General features: G+C 41.7%; 1 protein-coding gene across 2 annotated transcripts; it reads left to right on the forward strand.

The window, feature by feature from the left end:
- The first annotated feature begins 1,542 nt into the window (after nt 1-1,542).
- Nucleotides 1,543-20,689, forward strand: sfmbt1 (Scm like with four mbt domains 1). Of its 2 annotated transcripts, none has more exons than XM_085776158.1 (21): nt 1,543-1,755; nt 5,825-5,882; nt 5,984-6,078; nt 7,034-7,277; nt 8,546-8,634; nt 9,433-9,685; nt 10,749-10,840; nt 11,014-11,115; nt 11,438-11,597; nt 11,815-11,897; nt 12,486-12,612; nt 14,878-14,991; nt 15,178-15,220; nt 15,324-15,391; nt 15,497-15,636; nt 16,269-16,378; nt 16,729-16,904; nt 17,587-17,765; nt 17,887-18,111; nt 18,867-18,995; nt 19,221-20,689. In XM_085776158.1, the coding sequence occupies exons 2-21, from the start codon at nt 5,858-5,860 to the stop codon at nt 19,359-19,361; spliced, it is 2,595 nt and encodes an 864-aa protein (XP_085632284.1). In that variant the 5' UTR covers nt 1,543-1,755; nt 5,825-5,857; the 3' UTR covers nt 19,362-20,689. The 2 variants fall into 2 exon arrangements, with proteins under 2 accessions (XP_085632284.1, XP_085632285.1); XM_085776159.1 differs by having other exon boundaries at nt 15,327-15,391.
- Nucleotides 20,690-20,780: the final 91 nt, after the last annotated feature.

The raw sequence follows: 20,780 nt of genomic DNA on the forward strand, positions 1-20,780 counted from the left end.
TTAGTATTAGAGCAGGCAGGCTTTACTGCCATCTAGGGGTCAGGTGTTGTAGTTACACCCCTCCCCTTAATGTGTGGACGGAAGGCATTCCTGCAGTGCGCACGGCTTATGACCTGTCCTCGTCCTCTGTCCCCAGCAGTAATCCACCGCCTGCTGCAGGATATGGACACTGAACAAATACCAAACATAAGGAAAGAAACGGCAGCCTGCACTAAGAGATAAACCTGCTTAAGTTGTTCAGAAATTAGCCTTTATTCAAACAGCCTTTAAAACCCCAGCATTCAAGTTGTAGACCCTTTAAAAATAAAATGACTCCACGTAATTGGCACATTAAAATCAGGATACAAAAAGAAAAACATTTATATTTATTTTTTCCAACAATAGGTATATTTGATAAAGCTAAAATCCTCTCAATAGTTTTCTGTTATAGAGCACACAGCGGGAGAAGCTCTACACTTAGATACAATGACTGAATTTGGGAGTAAATGCCTCCCCCTCTTTTGATTTATTCATGTCTCTCTCCGATTGTTTCGACTGTTCATGCAAGATCCGATCGCTTTTCTGTAACCCACATTTATAGTACTGTTTCCACCTCAACGAGTACAAACCGCGGGTATTTTTTTTCTTTTGTTATAAAAGGCATCCGAAGGGTTGGTCTATTGTGGAGGATTATCTGAGGCAGTAGCCTATATGGTCCAAGTGAGCGGCAAAACCTGTTTCAGACAACGCATCGGGCTTGAAACGCTTCCTAAAACGAGAATGCACTTATTTCATAAAGAAAGCACATTTATAATACAACATAGATTGACTTTCAGCATTGCAGCCACAGTGTCAACGCATATTTCCAGCAGTTTCTCCCGCCCTCTCTCTCTCTCTCTCCCCCAAAAAACCCGACTTGAGATCCCTGTGCAGCAGAAGTACCGTAGCAGCACTGACACACAGGGTTTCCATCCAGTCATTATGACGGGACGCTATTGTGATTTATTTTAAAAGTAGTGCTCCATTCAGCCTTTATGGCGCATCGTGACACGTTTCATTTACTTCACAAATATTATAGTGAAGACAAATTAAACAACTCGAGGTCATCTTTATTAACACAATATAGAAATATAACTTTGCCACTAAAAGAACAGGTTTTTCATGACAAAAAACACTCCACTTATACAAAGTAGGTCGATTATGTGCAATTAATTACAGTTTAAGCATGAACTAAGTGTTGGTTCTGCTGGGGATATATATAAAAAAAAAAACATGTAACAACTGATCAGTTTCAGCCCATGTTGGTAAGAATTAATAAACACGCAGGGTTTTTATTTTTATTTTTTTATTAACATTATTTTCTTTTGTTCGTCTTATACAGATATTAGTCTTGGTCCTGGTTGTGTGATATTTTATTGTGTGTGTGAAGATGGAAGTCAGTGTGATGTAGCCGGGCTCAGAGGCATATAGGCGGCAGAACATGCGCAGTGGCCGTTTGTGCCATATTGGAATGAGGTCGTGAACGAGAACTGCGTCAAGCTCGCGAGCTGCAGCCGCCGCGACACCGGAAGTGGAGCGGTTTCCCCCTCTGCACGAAAAGCCCCCGCTGTTGCCCGGACGACTGTTCGCAACGTTCCGCTCTTATAACGGTTTTTATTTTGAAACTTCCGACCGGGGCTTTCGGTTTTTACTCACGGTGGCTCAACATTGCTGCTGCCAGCGAGCAGGCGGAGAGGAACGGCATCTAAAAAACCGACTTGGAAAAACTACTTAGCGGTAAGAGGCGAATTTTGCGACTAAATATTCACATGCTCTGTGTTGTTTGTTACAAATTCCTTACGGTGTTTTGTATTGTGGTGGCGCATTCGTCTTTTTTCCCGTCTCTCAAAAAGATGAGTCGGGTTCGGTCGAGTGTAAGCGCCCTTATTGCTCGTCAGCCTGCTCTTATTGCTCAAGCCGTGACGTTCAGTAACTTGACTCGGACACAGGCGATTTTTTTACCATGTGTCCGATGAGTCCCACACGACCGTTATGCATTTAGGAACCGCAAGTCTATTCATTGGACAGCGATTTGATAATTCTCCTCATCGCTGTCTGTCATGTTCTCCTCAGTGTGAAAGTTAGACCGTCGGCGCTGTAGTGTCTCCCTGCAAAGCCATTGCGTTAATGGCCCATCTCTGTTTCTGAATACTGCGGGTTTAGTCTGTATAGTACTACAAGCAGTGCAACCTCAAGGTAGTTCCACTTCAAGGATTGTGTGGAAATTTCCAGTTATATGCCCTTGAATAACTCAGTATATTTATAATGTCGAAGTCTTATATAATGAAGGTTGCACGACCTCAGCCGATTTGTATTTCTGCCTAGCCCTCACCAAATAAATGGGCTGAATAAACTCGTTTGTTTATGAAGGTTTTTCCGCTTTAGTTGGCTTTTTAGGTCACACAAAACAGGATGACACTTAGGTTGTCATTTTTGTTGTCATGTCCCACGTTGTCTTATTGCAACCTATTTTTTTTTCCTCTGGCTCTTAACTTCCCTATTGTGCAACTTGAGTGATCCGCTGGCAGCGCTGCTCCAGTTGACGTGCCGCTATGCAATGGCAACCAAAAGCATTTTTTTTAACTGAATGGAGCAGTTGATCGTAACTGTGTTGTCATTTATTTGTGTTTTGTGGAAGAAAAGTGTTGTTTTTTTTCTTCTTCAGTGCAGCATCCTGTTTGTTCTCAAGTTGTAGTAGCGCAGGCAGAGCTGGTGGTTACCAATAAGCAGGTCAACTCTTATTTGTCAGGTTTCAGTGCAACCCTCTTTGTTGCCAACCGCCCATAATGTCCATATTGATGCATTTAAAGTTGTTTAAATTACCTTGGCAGTCAACAGGGAAAGTAATGGGAACCCCCACTGTGCCGCCTTATAATTTGGTTCTCAATTCTATCACATAATTTGCAGAAGTGACATGCAGTGTAAAAGCAGCCCTTTAAAACTGCTGTCAAGAGATCATTTCACCAAATCACTAAAAACAAACACAAAACCTACAGGCCATTGACTCATCTGCCCTATGGCTTTGTTTGTATGGTGCCATGTGTGTAGTTATCAGTGAGTGCATACACTTGCATATTTGAAAAATTCAACAGCAGAAACAATTTCCCCGTTACATTTTACCGTGACCGGTTATCATTGGAGCTAGTTGAGGAAATAGTTCCTGAAAACAGTTCACAACGACGCCTGTTGATAATTTAGAGTTCAGCGGGCAGAGTTTCTGGAAAGACATGATTCCTCTGAATTTTTTTAATGCAATTTTCAGTGCTGTGAGAACAGAAATATATTCACTTCCCCTGTGTTGTGCCAAATGCAAAAATCTCAGCAACTGCTATCTCAAAACCTGGAACCATGAAGCCAAATCTACGTATTATAGCTCAATCTAAATGTTATAGAAACTGGTGCAAGTGAACCATCTCTTGAAGGTTTTTTTTTGTACTACAAATTCATATCACACCTCATGATAACAGCTGAAAAAATGATATTGAGGAAAAGAAATAGGTCCTTTTATGAAAATAGGTTTTGCATACATTAGAGTATGGACAATAACAGTAGGACGTACTAATTTTCTGCTACATTACTGCTCGCAATGTAAAGTCATCTACTGGTGATCAGCAGAGAGCCATTAAGCAGTGTTAGCGGAAATGTTTCAGTAGATGATTTCATTTTATTGAAAGCTGACTTTGATTTTATTTCATGTAAAAATGTGTGTGTGAGTGTATATTATTATCAGATTGCATTTCCTGCCCAGAGACCTCAGAGGTTCAGGAAGGCTTGTTTAGAAATGCTCAATCGCATGTTAAGTGCTGATGAGAATCTGATTCAGTAAGTGCTTGTGTGGATGCATATGGATGCAGCGTGGATCTCAGTTGTTTGTGGGAGCTTATTTGTGTGTGTGTGTTTGAGTGGGTGTGAGCACATTTAGCCCTTTCTCTTTCAGGTTCAGTCAGAGTCTGGGGTGGTGCAGAAAGATTCAGGCGGACTGCTGATAGCTGTGGTCCTGCACAGACCACTTACTGTGTATGAAAGAGGGGAAGTTGCTTTTCTTCCTGTGCTGTTCTGCAAAGTTAAGTGCTGCAGAAACTTACTTACTCAAATAAGTCACAGCAAATCTTGAAAGCTTTTTTTTTTTTTTTTAGTTACTGATAGTTGTCAGAAATGTTCCAATCAGTGTGTCGCTGAAAGGCACTGAACCCAAACACAGACCCTTATTTTTTTGCTTTTTGAGAATTCATTTTCATCATTTTTAAATTGCATCAAAAATGTTCACAAACATAGAAAAAACACAAAAATGATTGTAAAAAAAAAACATCCCAGGAACTTAAAAGCTGAAATTGCGTTTATAGAAATGGAATCAACTTTTACCTTGAATAAATGAATATTCTAAAATTGTAAAATATGTTGGCATCAGGTGTTGGAATATAGCCTCTCTACTTCAGCTTTCTTTCTTTTTTTTCTTCACTCTCATGCTAGGAGTGCGACCCCCAGGGACAATGAGGCCCTCTGGTGTGTGTATGTATGTGTCGGAGGGTGGGGGGAGAAAGACAGAGGGAGTCTGGGGCAGGGTCGAGGGGTGAAAGGCGGCGCTGATCCCAACGGAGCACGAGGGTCGCGGTGGCAGTCCGGTGGTCGGGAGGGGGTCGATTCTGATGCCGGCCCTGGTTTTAATAGAGACGTCAGACATGACAAAGACGAGCCTGACAGGCCGGCTGAATGGAGCTGCCGTGACAGAGCAGCTATCTTCAGCATCCCATACACCGCTCTCTTCGCTGTTCACTCTCTTCACGCCCAGCACTCCCTTCTCTCTCATTCATGCCATCTCTCTTGTTGTATTAACTTATTGCATCAGCTTTGCCACAATGCCGCGGGTCAGTTTGATGTGTCAGAGTTGGATGCGTGTGTGTCCACATTCATGTCAAGGCGCCGTCTGAATCTTTACATTTGGGCAGGAAATGGTATTAGATTACTGCTTTTAAGTGTTAAGCCCTAATGAGTCTCACAAGTAGAGGTGAGGCTGGATGAGATTAGCATAATTTAATATATTTCCCAATCACATACCATCTGGTGTGTTACTTAGGTGCTAGCCTGCGCTGCCCTAATGAATGGCAAATATGCAGCATGTAATTTTTGATTTTATTCACCACTTCTCCGGATTTGCACTGACTGAGGCCAGGGCCAGATAGATGCCTCTGAATATTGATGTCGTAGCTTCACAAAAGTTTTGGTATCTGCACAGCTCTATTATCAAAATGGACCTTGATTTCACAATGACTGAGGAATTTAGACACAATCTTGTCATTTTGGCCTTGAAACAAGGCTCTCAAGTTAAATTTTGTCATTCCTGAGCCCAGGGCTTGGTTTAAAGTTGTTGTTGTTTTTTTTTACTAGACTGCTGCTACACATATTTATTTGAATGTGAACTTTTTGTTATTTGTATTTCAATAACTTAACTATTTCATGTATCTTAAGTGGTGTATTGTGGGTGCCGTAGCCAGCAAGAATAAGTCTCGACCGTGATTTGCAGTTGTTCGTGTAACTTCTCGCTGATACAGTTTGGCTTGTGAGGAGGTGCTGAGAGGGCTGTTACAAGCTAGCGGTATCACCTGTCTCATTAATCTTACAGTTGTTGAAAACAGTTGTGAGCGCAGAGATCATTGATAAATGATGAGGTTTACGGCTGTTTGGAGGGTGGCTCAGTGAAATTGTTTCATTTCCATGTGTTCTTCTCTCTGTGTCACCACAGTTTTGGACCAGTGCTCATTCATTTACTCTCAGGGGATAATAATAATCCTCCTCTGTTCCTCCTCAGAGCGCCTTGTCTTGGCCTTGAGGGGGCACCAGCATGAGTCAGGAGTCACTGGAGTCTGGTAAGAACTACTCTGTGAACAGCTGCATGAAATGAGTAAGATAAAATGTTTGAAAGCAGGTTGGAAAGGAGCAACATTTTCTGTCTATGTGTGTGTTTCAGATGGAGACTCTGCTCAGGATGTGTGTGACTTCAACTGGGACGACTACCTGGAGGAGACTGAGACTGTGTCTGTGCCCCATCACGCCTTCAAACATGTGGGTGCTGCCTTCTGAGCAACCACACACATCACACATCTCCGGAAAAACCTACTCATAATCGATTATTTAGTTTCTGTGCCAAGGGTTAGGGTTCACCAAATAAATGGTCGTTAGTTTCAAAACTATTAATTCTGAAACCATGACTCATGTCGATTGAATTTGTCAGCAAATAAAGTTCTTCCTCAGAAATGGTTTCAGCAGCATGTGATAAGGCATTCAACAGCATAAACACACGAGTCACTGTAGTATCACCATTTGTAACAGAGCTTCTACAAATAACAGTTTTAAAGGACCACTATTATTGAAAGTGGGGTTTCCGTGCCTGGAGAATGTGCTATATAACAGATAAACTCTATCAACAATACAAGCCTAAGTGGTCAGCTAGCTATCATGCTACAAGACAGAATAATGTCAAACACCACACAATCATTAGATGTTCGAAAGTCAATGCAGAGCTTGCAGACAGTAATAGATGTCAGTTTATTAATTTTGAAATACTGAAACTTTTTAGTCTTGAACCCCTGTTCAGTTCATTTCAGTAGAAACTTTTTACAAATCTGTACTGTAGTTGGCCTGGTCCTGCATCACTCAGAAAGTCAGTCAGACAATCAGAAGAGGGGCTCAGAAACAGACACACTGTATCTTGTTCTTGTTGAATCTCCAGATAGAAATGTGAGAGGAGAAAAACTGTAAAATATGAGACCTTTCACACTTAATATTTAAGAAAGTTGGTTTAACTGGAAAGAAAAAAAGTCAACAGTAGCAGTGGAATAGTGGAAGTAAAGTAATTTCTAGTTTTTTCTTTGTGCATTTTCCTTAGATGTTTTGTATGTAAAATGATTACAAACCCAGAATGAAACTAGAAACTGTAAAAATGAAACTTGTTACTAACCGTAACTTTTCAATTAATTGAATGACTTCCTGTTCCTCTGTTCTGCTGTCCCTGTCTCAGGTGGACCAGGACCTGCAGACCGGACTGACACCAGGCATGAAGCTGGAGGTGTGTGTGCGCTCAGAGGCTGACAGCCCTTACTGGGTGGCCAACATCATAACTACATGTGGCCAGCTGCTGCTGCTACGTTATGAGGGATATCAGGATGACCGGCGGGCGGATTTCTGGTGTGATATCATGACGGCAGACCTCCACCCACTGGGCTGGAGCCGCCAGCATGGCAAGACCATGCGGGCCCCTGAAGGTGAGGCATGGCTGGGGTTGTTTTTTTGTTGAGAGATTCAATGTATAAGATGTAATTCGCCTATTGAGACAGAAAAGTTATAAAGTGCCTTTCCTGTATCGTTAAATTGTGATTATTTTAAAGGGATAGTTAAACATTTTTGCAAATTGGCCCATTGCCATAATCCCTATATCATAGAAGTAGGTTCTAGGGCTGACCCAAAAAAATTGAAGCTTCGTTCGTTGCCATGGTAATCGATCTTTAAGTCTGTGATCGATTGTTTTTTTCTTACTTTTTTCCTTTTTGACACATTCATCGGCAATTGTTACATTAAAATGAGTAGGCGACTTGGCATCCTGGAAACCTGCCTGATTTTGGAGATATGCAGTGTTTGTTTGCCATTACTTTCATTATTTCCGCTACGACCCCCCCCGTTACGATCGCGCACCCCACCAACCGTCGAAGCTTCGATTAAAATCGATTCTATGTCCGCGAAGCTTCGATTATCAAAATATGATAACCGGTCAGCCCTAGTAGGTTCGTTACGTTTAATTGTCGGTGCAAGCTATTTTTAGAACGGCAGAGCAGAGCCGCGAGCTGCTCAGAGCTATGCTACGGAGGCTAATGGGATTTCTTGGTTTCTCTCATCAAATTCATCAAATACACAATCCAACAACTCCAAAACGCTCTGGTGGACAAGTTGTGACCTGCACATTCACCACGCTATGAGATAATAACGGAATGATATGAGACGGAGTTGTTTTTGAGGCAAATGCAGAGACTGCTTGCCGAAAAACTGCCCCCGATGGGAACGCACATCAGCGATTTTGCATGAATTTACCTCAAAAACAACTCTGTCTCGTAACGATCTGTTAATATCTCATAGCGTGGTGAATGTGCAGGTCACAACTTGTCCACCAGAGCGTTTTGGAGTTGTTGGATTGTGTATTTGATGAGTTTGATGAGGGAAACCAAGAAATCCCATTAGCCTCCGTAGCATAGCTCTGAGCAGCTCGCGGCTCTGCTCTGCCGTTCTAAAAATAGCTCACACCGACAAATAACCGACAAACCTACTGCTACGACTATAGGGATTATGGCAATGGGCCAATTTGCCAAAATGTTGAACTATCCCTTTAATATTATACATTGATAAATTGCTGATGTCAAGTACACATCTCTATTATTTTTGTTTAACTTTGTTATTAGTTGATGTGTGGAGCATGTGATCCTGAGCCCACCTGGTTGTTTTGTGAATAAACTAAAAGCTGTATGTATATGATCCACCTCAGGTGTGCGTGAGAAGCACCAGGACTGGGAAGCTCTGCTGGAAAAGGCCCTGGCTGAGGAGTGTGGTGTGCCTGCCAACCTGCTGGAATTGGTAAGGCAGAGGAACAGAGCAGCTGTCCTTCCTCAGTACATTCACACCCAGGGTGCAGCTTTAGCTTTTGTCTCTGGTTGTGCCTCAAACACTCTCCTCTATCTGTAACGATATGATGAATCTGACAACTTTTAAAAACGCATAATGCTGTAAATAAAACATTTGAGGTTAGTCAAACTTAAGTCAAACTTTCACCATCATTTTTTAACTGTCCATTTTTTAACTATCCAAGTTCAGTCAATACAACTGACGTCAGAACAACACCAAGTTGACAGTTTCTGGCCTCAGGTGATCAGATTCGTGACACACACACGCACGCACATGCACACACACTGAACAGCTGTCACGTCATGTTTTACTGTTGTTTGCTGTGTCTTTTAGATTTAAATCTAAAAGCATGAAGAGTGTTTGTAATTCCATTTAAAAAATGGCACACAGACAGGGCAAAAACCAAACACTTAAAATGTCAATTGGAATAAATGTGAACTTAAAACTGAACATGACAATATATCTCTTATGAAGTCTGGCATGCATACCCAGGCCGAAGTCTACACAACCCAAGGCTCTGGGCTTTTGTTTACAGCACCAAGGCTGTGCTGCCGAAAGCAAATTCACTTTAGGAACAGTCTGTGAAATTCTTTAGCGCCATTAGTTTGCTTTCAGTGACTGTGCTTCAGTTCTGCCACTTACTCATGCGGTGCATTCTCTCTCAGTGCAAATTTGTCGTCTTGCCTAGGTGTGTGTTCATTTGGCTTTGTCTCCCCCCCCCCTCCAACCCCACAACCCCCACCCCCACAGCCTCAGCGTGGTAGAGACCCAATAGAGCTGCTGTGTGCAGGCTGCTATGTGGAGCTCCAGGACAGTGCTGACTCGGGTCTGGCCTGGGCTGCTGAGGTGGAGGAGAATGTGGGAGGGCGGCTGAAGCTGCGCCTGGTAGGCACCGAAGGCCTCCCAGATACACCCGCAACCGTCTGGCTCTTTTATCTCCACCCACGCCTCCACCCACCCGGCTGGGCCAAAGAGCATGGCTGCACCCTCAGGCCTCCCTCAGGTCAGTGGCACTGACACGGGTCAGGTTGTATATTTAGAAACAAAAGGAAGAAAGGGAAAATGGTGGCTAGATCTTTACTGCCAAAACAGGCATGAGTAATAGTTTCTGGAATGGAAGGACACAAGACAAATTCACACTCATAGAAGGGTTACGCAGTTTGGGCCCTATTGTTACCTGTTACACTGTGTCCTTTATCTAGAGGCACATCTGAAAAAAAAAAATCCTACTTTCTCAATCAGATTTATTATTCCATTGCATATACTCAAATTATGTCAGGTATATTCAAATTCTTCAATACTTTGACAAGTGCATCATGAGGATATACCAGACACTATTATTTAAAATGTAGTGGTATCCCAATAGACCTTGAAATTGATTTTCCATGTAGGATTAGATAGATCATTGTTTTCAAGGCCGTGATCTGCTAATACTCTTCAAGTGAATAAAGTTTGTTAATATGCAAGATGTAAGAAGCACCACAGGCTGTATCTCTTTCCTGGCACAGCAGCTAAAACCTTTTTGATGTTTAATTCCAGGCTTTTATTGCTAAAATGGTGGAGTTTTTTTTTTATATATATATATATATACCGGATACCCTCCCTTTGAAAGTTAATTATATATTAGAGTGAGCAGTAAAAGTGATTTGGAAGAAACCATAACGTTAAAGGTAGACCTTCAGGTAAGCCATTTTATAGTGTGTATTTTCATTGCATAAAATCGTGGGGGAAGTATTACGCATTTTATATCAAATGAAATGTTGAAAAGTTTGTATGTGCTGTGGTTGTGGTCGAATTGTGGATGATTTTGTTTTTGGCTTATTTATTTAATTGTGGTGTCCTCAGAGGAGTGGAGGGGTAACTAACATCAAGCAGATAAGTAAATATAAACTCAGATATAAAGGTTTGATTCAGAAAGTTTGCAGAGTAAAATTTAGGTGAATATTTTATATTTAACCTTCTCTTTTTTTCAAATATGTAATTGATGATCAAATGATGCTGCAGTCATCAGGAAGTCAGGTCTTGCTCCGCAGCAGCTGATGTGTGTGTGTGTTTGCTTGTTTCAGACCTGTTGGCACTGCGGACAGAGGAAGAGTGGGAGGAGGTGAAACAGCGGATCAGTGATCTGCCTCAGGATGATCAAGTGGACTTTTGTCAGGTACTGCTACGCATGCTTATATCTTGTATATACTGTATCTCTGTTGGTCTTCTAGTACAGATTTGATAAATATACATTAAAAGTTGTGACGTTCCCCTCCAGAAGTGGGTCATACAATATTTCCAGGAGTTCAACTTTTGAAAATGACTCTGTACATGTGTTGTTTGTCTTAGGATCAGCCCACTATTGCTGCTCATTGTTTCAAGGAAGGAATGAAACTGGAGGCTGTTGACCCTGCTGCTCCTATTTCCATCAGGCCTGCCACTGTCACCAAGGTAACAGACTTTCCTATCAAATCTGTCTCTGCTGTGCTGCAATGTTTTGCTATTTATTGGCTTTAAATGTTTATCCTCACTGTCGTCACTACCAAACTGTCTTTACTTTGTGGTTAAGAAATTGTTATCCCACATGCCTCAGCAAGACCGAGACGCTATTCAGTTGAATCATGATTTCTGCTTTTTCACCATTTATCCAATCAGATCTTGACTTTGCAGTCAGCAGGACACTGCCCAATTATGTTAATTGGACTAACAAAACAGATGTTGGTTGTCAGTTAAGAATGTCTTTAAGTGTCTTAAACTGACCTCTCTTTTTCAGGTGTTCAATGAGCAATACTTCCTAGTGACGATGGACGACCTTTGTGGTATTGAGGAGTCAGAGGGAACAGGACGGTCCTTCCTGTGTCACAGGGACACTGCCGGGATCTTCCCTGCGCAGTGGAGCCTCAAAAACGGGCTCCCTCTCAGCCCCCCGCCAGGTCTGCTTCATTGTCATTCAAACATTGTCCCTTGATAACCATTTACTTTGATTGATTATCTGGGATATCAGAAAGTAAGAAATGACAGTGATTAGATCACTCAGGCAGTCTGTCTTTGCCTCTCTCCTATTGATTTTATTTGGTATCTTTCATTTACTCTTGCTTCCCCCTTTCTGTCTGCTTCGTCCTCCTCCTTTATTTATTTCATCTCATGCAGGATACCAGGGTCCAGACTTTGACTGGGCAGATTATCTGAAACAGTGTGAGGCTGAAGCTGCTCCTCAGCAATGCTTCCCAACTGTAAGTCAAGCTGAGTTTAACCCATATATACTGAATGTATGTGTACATATGTTTAACTTGCTGGATTTACAACCTCATTTTTGTTACGTAATGGGGAAAAAATCAACCAGCATGTACTGTAGTTCTTTTTTTAAAAGTCAGAAATGTACATGTTTCCTGTAAAAGAACTGCAGCAGCCTTTAATTTTTCATGTCTAATATGTGCAGTTCCCAGTGTACACAGCTTGGTGCATGCACATCGCAAATCACCAGGTTTGGTGCAGTAAGACTTCAGGATTGATCAGGCTCAAATTTGAGCAGTTGCAGCTTTATACAAAGTAAATATGTATTTTATACAGTATACTGCAAAACCAAAAACGGAAAGGAAGGAAAGGAAATGAAACTGCATATTTGAATGACAGATAAATAAAATGCTTGTGAAGAGAGCATGTTTCTGCACAGTGATTGGGTGTAAACAGCTGGCCCACTCTCCCCTGTATCAGAGAGTGAATATGTGGCGATTTCATAGTGGATAAAAATCACAGAGCACACAACATCCACTGCTGTGAAATAGCTCTTACGGTTTTTCCCCTCTCTGTTTACCTGCCAGGAGGAGTGTGACCACATCTTCAAAGAGACCATGAAACTGGAGGCTGTCAACCCGTTGTCACCTGAGAACATTCATGTGGCAACAGTCACCAAGGTCAAAGGGCAATACATTTGGCTCAGCCTGGAAGGTGAGATGGGATGGTGAAAGAATGTGCATATTTGAGTAGATTGAAATAGATAAAGATTAACAGGTATCACTTCAGTGCAGTCCAGTTGCACATTTGTATAACATGTAGAGTATTCCCGTGTGATTCTAATCTAAGCCTCCTGGTTGAGCAGACGATTCTCTCTCCAGCAGAGAAAACACAAATGTTAGATACAGAGATTTAAAAAAATATATATATATATAGTATACTACTGTATATACAGTTGTGTTCAAAATAATAGCAGTCTGACATCACTTGCAAGATAAATCACTGATTTTGTTAGAATTTCAACTCTTTTTTTTTTCAACTTTTTCTAGAAGGTTTGGTAAAGGTATAGAAAACCAACAGACCCAACAGGCATGACGTGCATGCTGCTGATTCTGTGAAACTGAATCATTTACTGAAAGGGGCGTGTTCAAAAAAATAGCAGTGCCAGGTTCAATTATTGAGGTCATTGATTATGTGAAAAAAAATAGGTGTTAAACAGGTGGCCCTTATTCAAGGATCAAGGCAACTGATGCTGCATATGCTGGCTGTGCATTTGTCCTTGAAAAACAGAGTAAAATGGGTTGTTCAAGACACTGTTAAGAAGAAGAGCATTCTTTGATTAAGAAAATTAATAAAAGAGGGGAAAACCTATAAAGAAGTGCAGAAAATGATAGGCTGTTCAGCTAAAATGATATCAAACGCAGCCAAAACCAGAAAGGCGAGGAAGAAAAAGAAAAACGACTATTCGAAGGGATCGGAGAATAACCAAAATGGCAAAGGCTCAGCCAATGATCAGCTCCAGGAGTATCAAAGAAGATCTAAGATTGCCTGTGAGTACTGTAACAATCAGACGACGTCTATGTGAAGCCAAGCTACCACCAAGAAGCCCCCGCAAAGTCCCATTGTTAAAAAAAATACATGTAATGAAGCGGTTACAATTTGGCAAATAACACATTGACTGGCCTAAAAAGAAATGGCGTAATATTTTGTGGACTGATGAGAGTAAGATTCTTCTTTTTGGGCCACAGACAGTTTGTCAGACGTCCTGCAAACACTGAATTCAAGCCACAGTACACAGTGAAGACGGTGAAGCATGGTGGCAAAGATATTCAATAAATGGAAAGATACTCCATGAGCGGCTGCTCCAATGATATGAAATGGTATACACTTCCTGTCTCTCTAAATGGGCGTGGCCAACCGTCACCCCACCTCGTCTGTGAACGTGTGTGTGGATTTATACAATTTTTAGGTAGATGAAAGTGAGATATTTATATTTTCTTATGATAACATAAAATATTTACACTACTAACAGTAATATTTAGCATGCCAAAAATAATTTAAATCATTTTCACGGGAGTTCGCGGCCGTTTGTTTGACGTTGCCTAGGAGATCTGTGCCAAATCTCGCGAGAGTGTGTCGTAGAGACAGAGACAGGTCTTGAACAAAGTGGATTTTCTCCGGATCTCTCCGTCTGAAAATTACCATTTTGGTGTCAAACTGTTCAGAAGAGATGTGGCTTGTGAAAAATGAGTCCAAAATTTGCTTCAGTGACCGTGGGGAGAAAGGCCCGATCATAATCGGTGTTCACATTAAATTGTCCCATAGGAATCAATACACTCCAAACTGCCTCTGGTCTCTCTAAAGGGGCGTGGCCGTGCAGAAGCCCACGTGACATGCATACAGGAAGCTGACTCGTCATGAAAGGTCTTGGTTTATAAACCGTCTTTGATGGTGGTGCAAGCATCATGATATGGGGATGTTTCTCGTACTATGGTGTTGGTCCTATTTATCGCATACCAGGGATCATGGATCAGTTTGAGTACACCAGAATACTGGAAGTAGTCATGTTGCCGTATACTGAAGAGGAAATGACCCCAAACAAGACAATGACCCCAAACACACCAGCAAGCGTGTAAAGAAAGATGTCAACACTGCTATTTTTTTGAACATTATATTTCTTGACTTTCTGTAAAATATTATCAAATTAAATTACTTTTTCCAATTTTCTTGGTTTGAAATAGAATGTGCAGTGTCCCCAATGCAGTTGTGTTCCTTAAAATACAATTTATTTGAAGAATTTTGAGGTTTACTCACCTTTTTAAACACACTGCTATTATTATGAACATAACTGTATATATTTGCATGTATCATCCATTATTGTTTTCATGTGCAATTTGGCATTTCTCACCGATAATCTCACTGTATATTTAATTGAATTTCCTAGGAAATTAACGTGTGTATGTGTGTGTGTTTGTGCAGGACTGAAGCAGCCGATGCCAGAGTTGATAGTTCATGTGGACTCCCTTGACATCTTCCCTGCGAGCTGGTGTGAGACAAATGGATATCCACTTGTCCATCCCATCAAGCCCTCAGGTATTCAGCGTCTGGACTGACTCGTCATAGTGGACTCTTGTGGCCTTTACACAACTGCCACCACAAGACTGTTACTAATGCTGCAATAAGACATAATGGAGTCTTTACCCTGACCACCACATGAGTGACACACTGAAATAGTTTGACCGGGAATTCATGTTTTTTTTGTTTTTGTTTTTTTTTCAGTTGAGAAGGAGAGGAAGATCGCTGTGGTGCAGCCAGAGAAACAGTGAGTACAGGAGGAAGGGTGGGAGCATTGACTGGTTTATTGGTTTGAGTTAATGGGGTCTAACCACCTTTCAGCATCTAACTCAGATTTCATCGCTTTACAGCAGAACTCCTCCAAAGTCTTCATCACCTGATGCTGTCAAGCAGCAGATGGCCAACCAGTCAGAAACAGGTGAGTGGTCTGCCTCAGTGGAGGATGTCAGACGGTGATATATTACACCTCCTGACTGTGTGTGGCTGTTTCATCATTTGTGTCTCATGTTGCATCCATGTGCAGGGCAGGGGAATGGGAAATACTGCTGCCCCAAGATCTACTTCAACCATCGCTGCTTCTCAGGGCCGTACCTTAACAAGGGACGCATCGCAGAGCTGCCGCAGTTCATCGGCCCTGGAAACTGCGTGCTCGTGCTCAAAGAGGTGAGAAGGCTTGTTCAGCTTTTGACAACAATGTAGATACTAGTAAGAGTTAATGACGTGCTACCATTAACAGTGTCATTTGTTAAGGATCATGAAGGTTTTCTCTCAGTTTGTGGTGTTAAAGGGGATCTAGTATGCAAGTCTAGCCGCTTTTCCGCTGTTTTGCTAACCCTCCTCTCGGCCATGTGCGTTTGTTTACAACAAAGCCCAAAAGAAATCAATCAATAGATTGGTACATAACGTTATATATCACATACGATGTTACGCCGTGTATATTTGTGTAGATTTACTTGTCATAAACAAGAAATTACGGGTTATGGGGCGCATTTATGAGACAAGAGAGACAAGAGCTGGGATACCAGGGTGGCAGTGCTGATCTTGCAAAGTTGTTTTTCAGGCTTTGAAGGCAGAGAGCCTCCATTCTCCCTGTAACAAGTTACATGTCATTTATTAAACCATCACACAATTACACCAAAGCTGTTTGATTAAGGTAAAAATGTAGCATATTTAAGCTAAAACATCCTGCATAGTTCCTCTTTAAAATGCTCCACATAGCGTCATTAAAAACACAAACACCTCCAACACGCACACAGTCTGTAAATAGTCCTTTCCTATGCATGTCTTGTATCAAGGTATTGAGTAACCTGATAAACTCAGCGTACAAGCCCAGCCGTGTGCTGAGAGAGCTGCAGTTGGACCAGGAGAGCCGCTGGCAAGGCCATGGAGAGACACTCAAAGCCAAGTGAGTAGAAAAAAACACTTTAATCCTCAAATCAGAATTCTCTGCTCTTTAGAAAAGCTGCAGAAATATCACAAGTGTTCACAGCTGGGCTATTTAAGGACCCATGCTGGATTGAAAATGTACTTGAGTACACAAATGAGAATAAACGTTTATTATTAATATCTGGACACTGGAACCTGGGAGGAGGTTCCTCATACTACTAGATTAAAGCACTACCTCTATGAATAATTGCAACAACCTTGTTTGATCAAACATGGACATAATAGGAAGAGTCAGTTAAAGGCTGACTCATCGTTCCTTTTTTCAAGGATATTTACTTTATGTTCTACATTACTTTCCTTCAACATAAGGTACAAGGGAAAGAGTTACCGGGCCACTGTCGAAATCGTCCGCACTGCAGACCGCGTGGCAGACTTCTGCAGGAAAACTTGCATCAAGCTAGAGTGCTGCCCGAACCTGTTTGGACCGCGCATGGTACTGGAGCGCTGCTCCGAGAACTGCTCTGTCCTCACCAAGACCAAATACAGTAAGTGTTTAAACATGTACACACAGATAGTTGGGCCTGTAAATAATTTATTAGATAATCAATGAAAACACGTGTGAGCATACCAGATAATGTTGCTTGTCAGTAGTTGTGACCTTAATTATGAATTATTCAGACTCACTCTCAATCATTCAACACAAAAGCTCATTATTTTCCCCTTGTTAAGAAATGTGTGGTACTTTTCAGTTGTGTCAGTCATAAATAGAAATGATCAATGGGCACTGAAATTCTGAGAAGCAAAAGGACAGAATCTGTCATTTAGAAACTGAAACAAACGTCTACAAAGCGATGAATAAGCATGTATGTTTGGTCAGTGCTGACATCTTTCCTATTTTTTTCATCACAGAAGTCTTGGATGATTTGATGCGTTTACTGCAGCAACACCATAGTTTTAGGGTTAAGAAAGTGATGCAATGTCATAGCAACAAGACAAATGATTACTTTCATGTCAATCCAGACAGCATGTCTTTTCCAAAGAGCCACTTTAGCAGCCTATTTAACAATACATTTCCCATAGAGAAAACATGTATTGAAGGTTGCACATGAAACTCTCTTTGCACAATTGATTTGGCTCCACTTTAAAATTCCTGTCTCTGTCAATAATGTGTCAAATTCCTCTAGTTGTGTCAAATGCAGCACAATAAGCCTGTTGCCTTGTCTCCAGCATATTACTATGGTAAGAAGAAGAGTAAACGTGTTGGCCGTCCACCTGGGGGCCACACCAATCTGGAGGGTGGAGTGAAGAGAAGAGGGAGGAGGAGGAAGAGGAGGAAGCAGCTCTTTGTCCATAAGAAGAGACGCTCCTCAGCTTCTGTGGACAACACACCTGCTGGCTCTCCACAGGTAGCACACACTTCCTTCATGAAGCACCACATTGAACAGTGCACAAGTTGCATCATTGCTGAACATCGTTATCTTGAATCTGCACCGATACATTTTTTTTGGTCTTATCTTTGGCTCGCAGGGCAGTGGAGAGGAAGAGGATTTAGACGAAGACGACTCTCTGAGTGAAGACTCTGGCTCAGAACTGCAGGATGATCTCCAGGATGATTCTGAACAATCTGCTGGGAAGTCTCAGCCCCCCACACCATCCCCCTCCCCTCCAGCGACACCCAGGCCCACGCGCAGACGTCGGAAACCCCGCTCGCCCTCTTTCTCTGATGATGAGAACCGCCCTCCGTCACCAAAGGTAATGAAAGTTCATGAAGAAAAATGGCTTTTGCAATAAATTCTGCAAGCATTTCAAAACATTAATCTTCTGCTATTTTTATATCAATGTTTCCAAACACTGTGTCTGTGAGGAATACTTTATAAGTTGCAGTTTTTGCACTCTGCTCCATTAAATATACTCCTTGCTCAATAACATCTGTAATGATCTTTCCACCACTCACTCTATCCTACTGCTTCAAGGAAAAAAGACCTGGTATTAACATCCATCTCAGGTGATCAGATCACAAGTAGTCAGCACTAAATGCAGGTGTGAACACACCCAAGACGCATTCAGGACGCATCCAAGATCCGATCACTCAGACCACGTTCGAAGGTGTCCTGGGCCGCATGTTTACACATTGTTTTTGCAGTGTGAACACAAATGTGTCCTGACTCCTGATCATACTGGAGGACTGTCTACTCTGCTGACATCCTCTGAAACAGAGAGGACCACTTGTGATCATATCGCTGAAGACGCATGTGAATAGCAGGTCTGAACGGGGCCAAAAATGCTTTTTCACTGCTGTTTCTCTGTGACCCAGTGTCTTGGTTGTGAACAGCTTATATGCAAATCAACAAGATTTGAAACAGCCTGTGCTTCTTTTATTAAAGGTTTCGGTCTGATAGCGCGCTTCTCAGTCTGTAAGCATTAAAATGAGCTGCGAGCCTTTCCACTTCGGCTGGGAGATCACTAAGTCTCTTGTCTGACTCACCCCCGTCTTGTGTGCTTTACAGACCTCAAAGACTGAGCCTCCTCAGAAGTTGTGTTTGGACACCAGCCCCCTGGAGTGGAGCGTAACTGATGTGGTTCGCTTCATCAGGACCACAGACTGTGCACCTCTTGCAAGGATTTTCTTGGATCAGGTGAGAAATGTTCACAGACTTAATGGCCACTCAAGATGAGAGCACACTGCACTTGACAGCAGAAAGTGCAATTACACACTTCTATGGTATCCACAGTATGGTATCCACGGTCACACGTCCATCAAAACATTTCAGCAGCTATGAAGGTTGAGCCAAATAAACAACAACAAAAAAAACATCTATCTATATAAAATGCATTTCTCTTAAATGTATCTGTGTTCGTAGGAGATTGACGGACAAGCGCTGCTGCTGCTGAACCTCCCAACAGTGCAGGAGTGCATGGACCTGAAGCTGGGACCGGCCATCAAGCTGTGCCACCACATTGAGAGGGTCAAGCTGGCATTTTATCAACAGTTTGCTACGTAGCTGATGGGGAATGAAGTTTGGACACGGTTACATCCTGTTTTGTGTTATTAATCCTTTTAAAAAAAACACTATTTCCCATTTTGACTTTTCGTACACTGGACATCTTTAAGAATCCTGCATATATGGACATAAGAGGGATGAAGTGACATTTTCCTGGTACTTGACAGAAGAAAAAAAAGCAGATGCATTGGTTGAATCAGGTCAGGTGCTCACTGGGAAGGCTCAAAAGAGAACAATTCAAGGTGCTTCTGTGCCATAAATAAATGTAAGCGCCTTAATTGAATCCAGCTCATTTTGACCATCATCATGGACATACTTTTAGATTAAACTTGCTGGTTTCTGGGCATGTTTTAATGAGGCTCTCTGTGTTTCCTGAGTACCTTGGATTCGCCTCCTAATTTCTTCTCTCTTCATGACAAAGACTGACTGAGCGCCAGTGCTACACTTCCATTTGTCTGTTGTGTCCATTCATGACCTCGAGCCTGCCTTCATGTCTCTAAAAGGGGAACAGCGCTGAATCACAGCTTTTACTTGTCACAGTATGGGCCCAGAATATTTGATATTTGTTAGTCAACATCTGCTGTTGTTTTGCTGGAGTCAGAAATTCTGTGTTTCTGGTGATTTCACACTGAAGTCTAATTTCACTGAAAAGATGAGTTCAATATTTTTTAGTGCAGGTGAGGCTACACAGGATACGACTGCCCACTAAACATCGAAGCACTTAGAAATGAAATCTGTCTCACTTCAACAGCTCTGAACTGTATCTTAGAGCACCATGGTTCTTATGGTTTCTAGTTTCAAATGTGTTCATTTACAAAAGGCAAAAATAACTTTTCACACAGGTAAATGAAACATACAACAACAAAAAAACATACAAGCAATGCACTTTCCAACTTTCTTGAAATCTAGAAATTATATAAAACTGCATGTATTGAGTATGGCAGATTTTTAAAGAACAGTCGAGGCTTTGCAAGACAGGAAATTTGATTTCAATGTGGACACTGCACACATACAGAACTGATGTCTGCTTAATAACAGCTGTAAAAGGGTCCTTCATCTCAAGAGATTAATTTGCTTTCTCATCCAAGCATCTATAAAAGAGACCAGTTTACAAGTGCAAGGATTCTGTAATGCAAGCACAAGCAAAACCATGTACTGTTAGGTGGTGTGCAAATATGACGGTGCATGTTTGTATATATTGTATATAATCAAATATCTTCTAGTGCAACAGGGTGATTAGAAAGAAAATCTATTGAGCAATTAACTTTCTGCATAAGCAATGAGCTAATGCCTAAATAAACGGTATATTTGCACAGAATAAACCTAAAACCTCTAACATGGGGGAGTATGGTTAAAACAATTTCAGCTACAATTGATATGAGCCATTTCATATCATTGAATAGTCATTATTTTTTAATC

This window comes from Trachurus japonicus, chromosome 5 (assembly GCF_045865225.1).
Source record: "Trachurus japonicus isolate A0001 chromosome 5, Traja_1.0".
In the NCBI taxonomy this organism is placed as follows: Eukaryota; Metazoa; Chordata; class Actinopteri; order Carangiformes; family Carangidae; genus Trachurus; species Trachurus japonicus.

Bases quoted from the DNA above. Each gene is read 5' to 3' on its own strand.
- sfmbt1 (XM_085776158.1), top strand. From the start codon at position 5,858: ATGAGTCAGGAGTCACTGGAGTCTG. The intron at 8,635-9,432 runs GTAAGGCAGAGG...CCACCCCCACAG, and splicing joins CTGCCAACCTGCTGGAATTG to CCTCAGCGTGGTAGAGACCC. The intron at 10,841-11,013 runs GTACTGCTACGC...TGTTTGTCTTAG, and splicing joins ATCAAGTGGACTTTTGTCAG to GATCAGCCCACTATTGCTGC.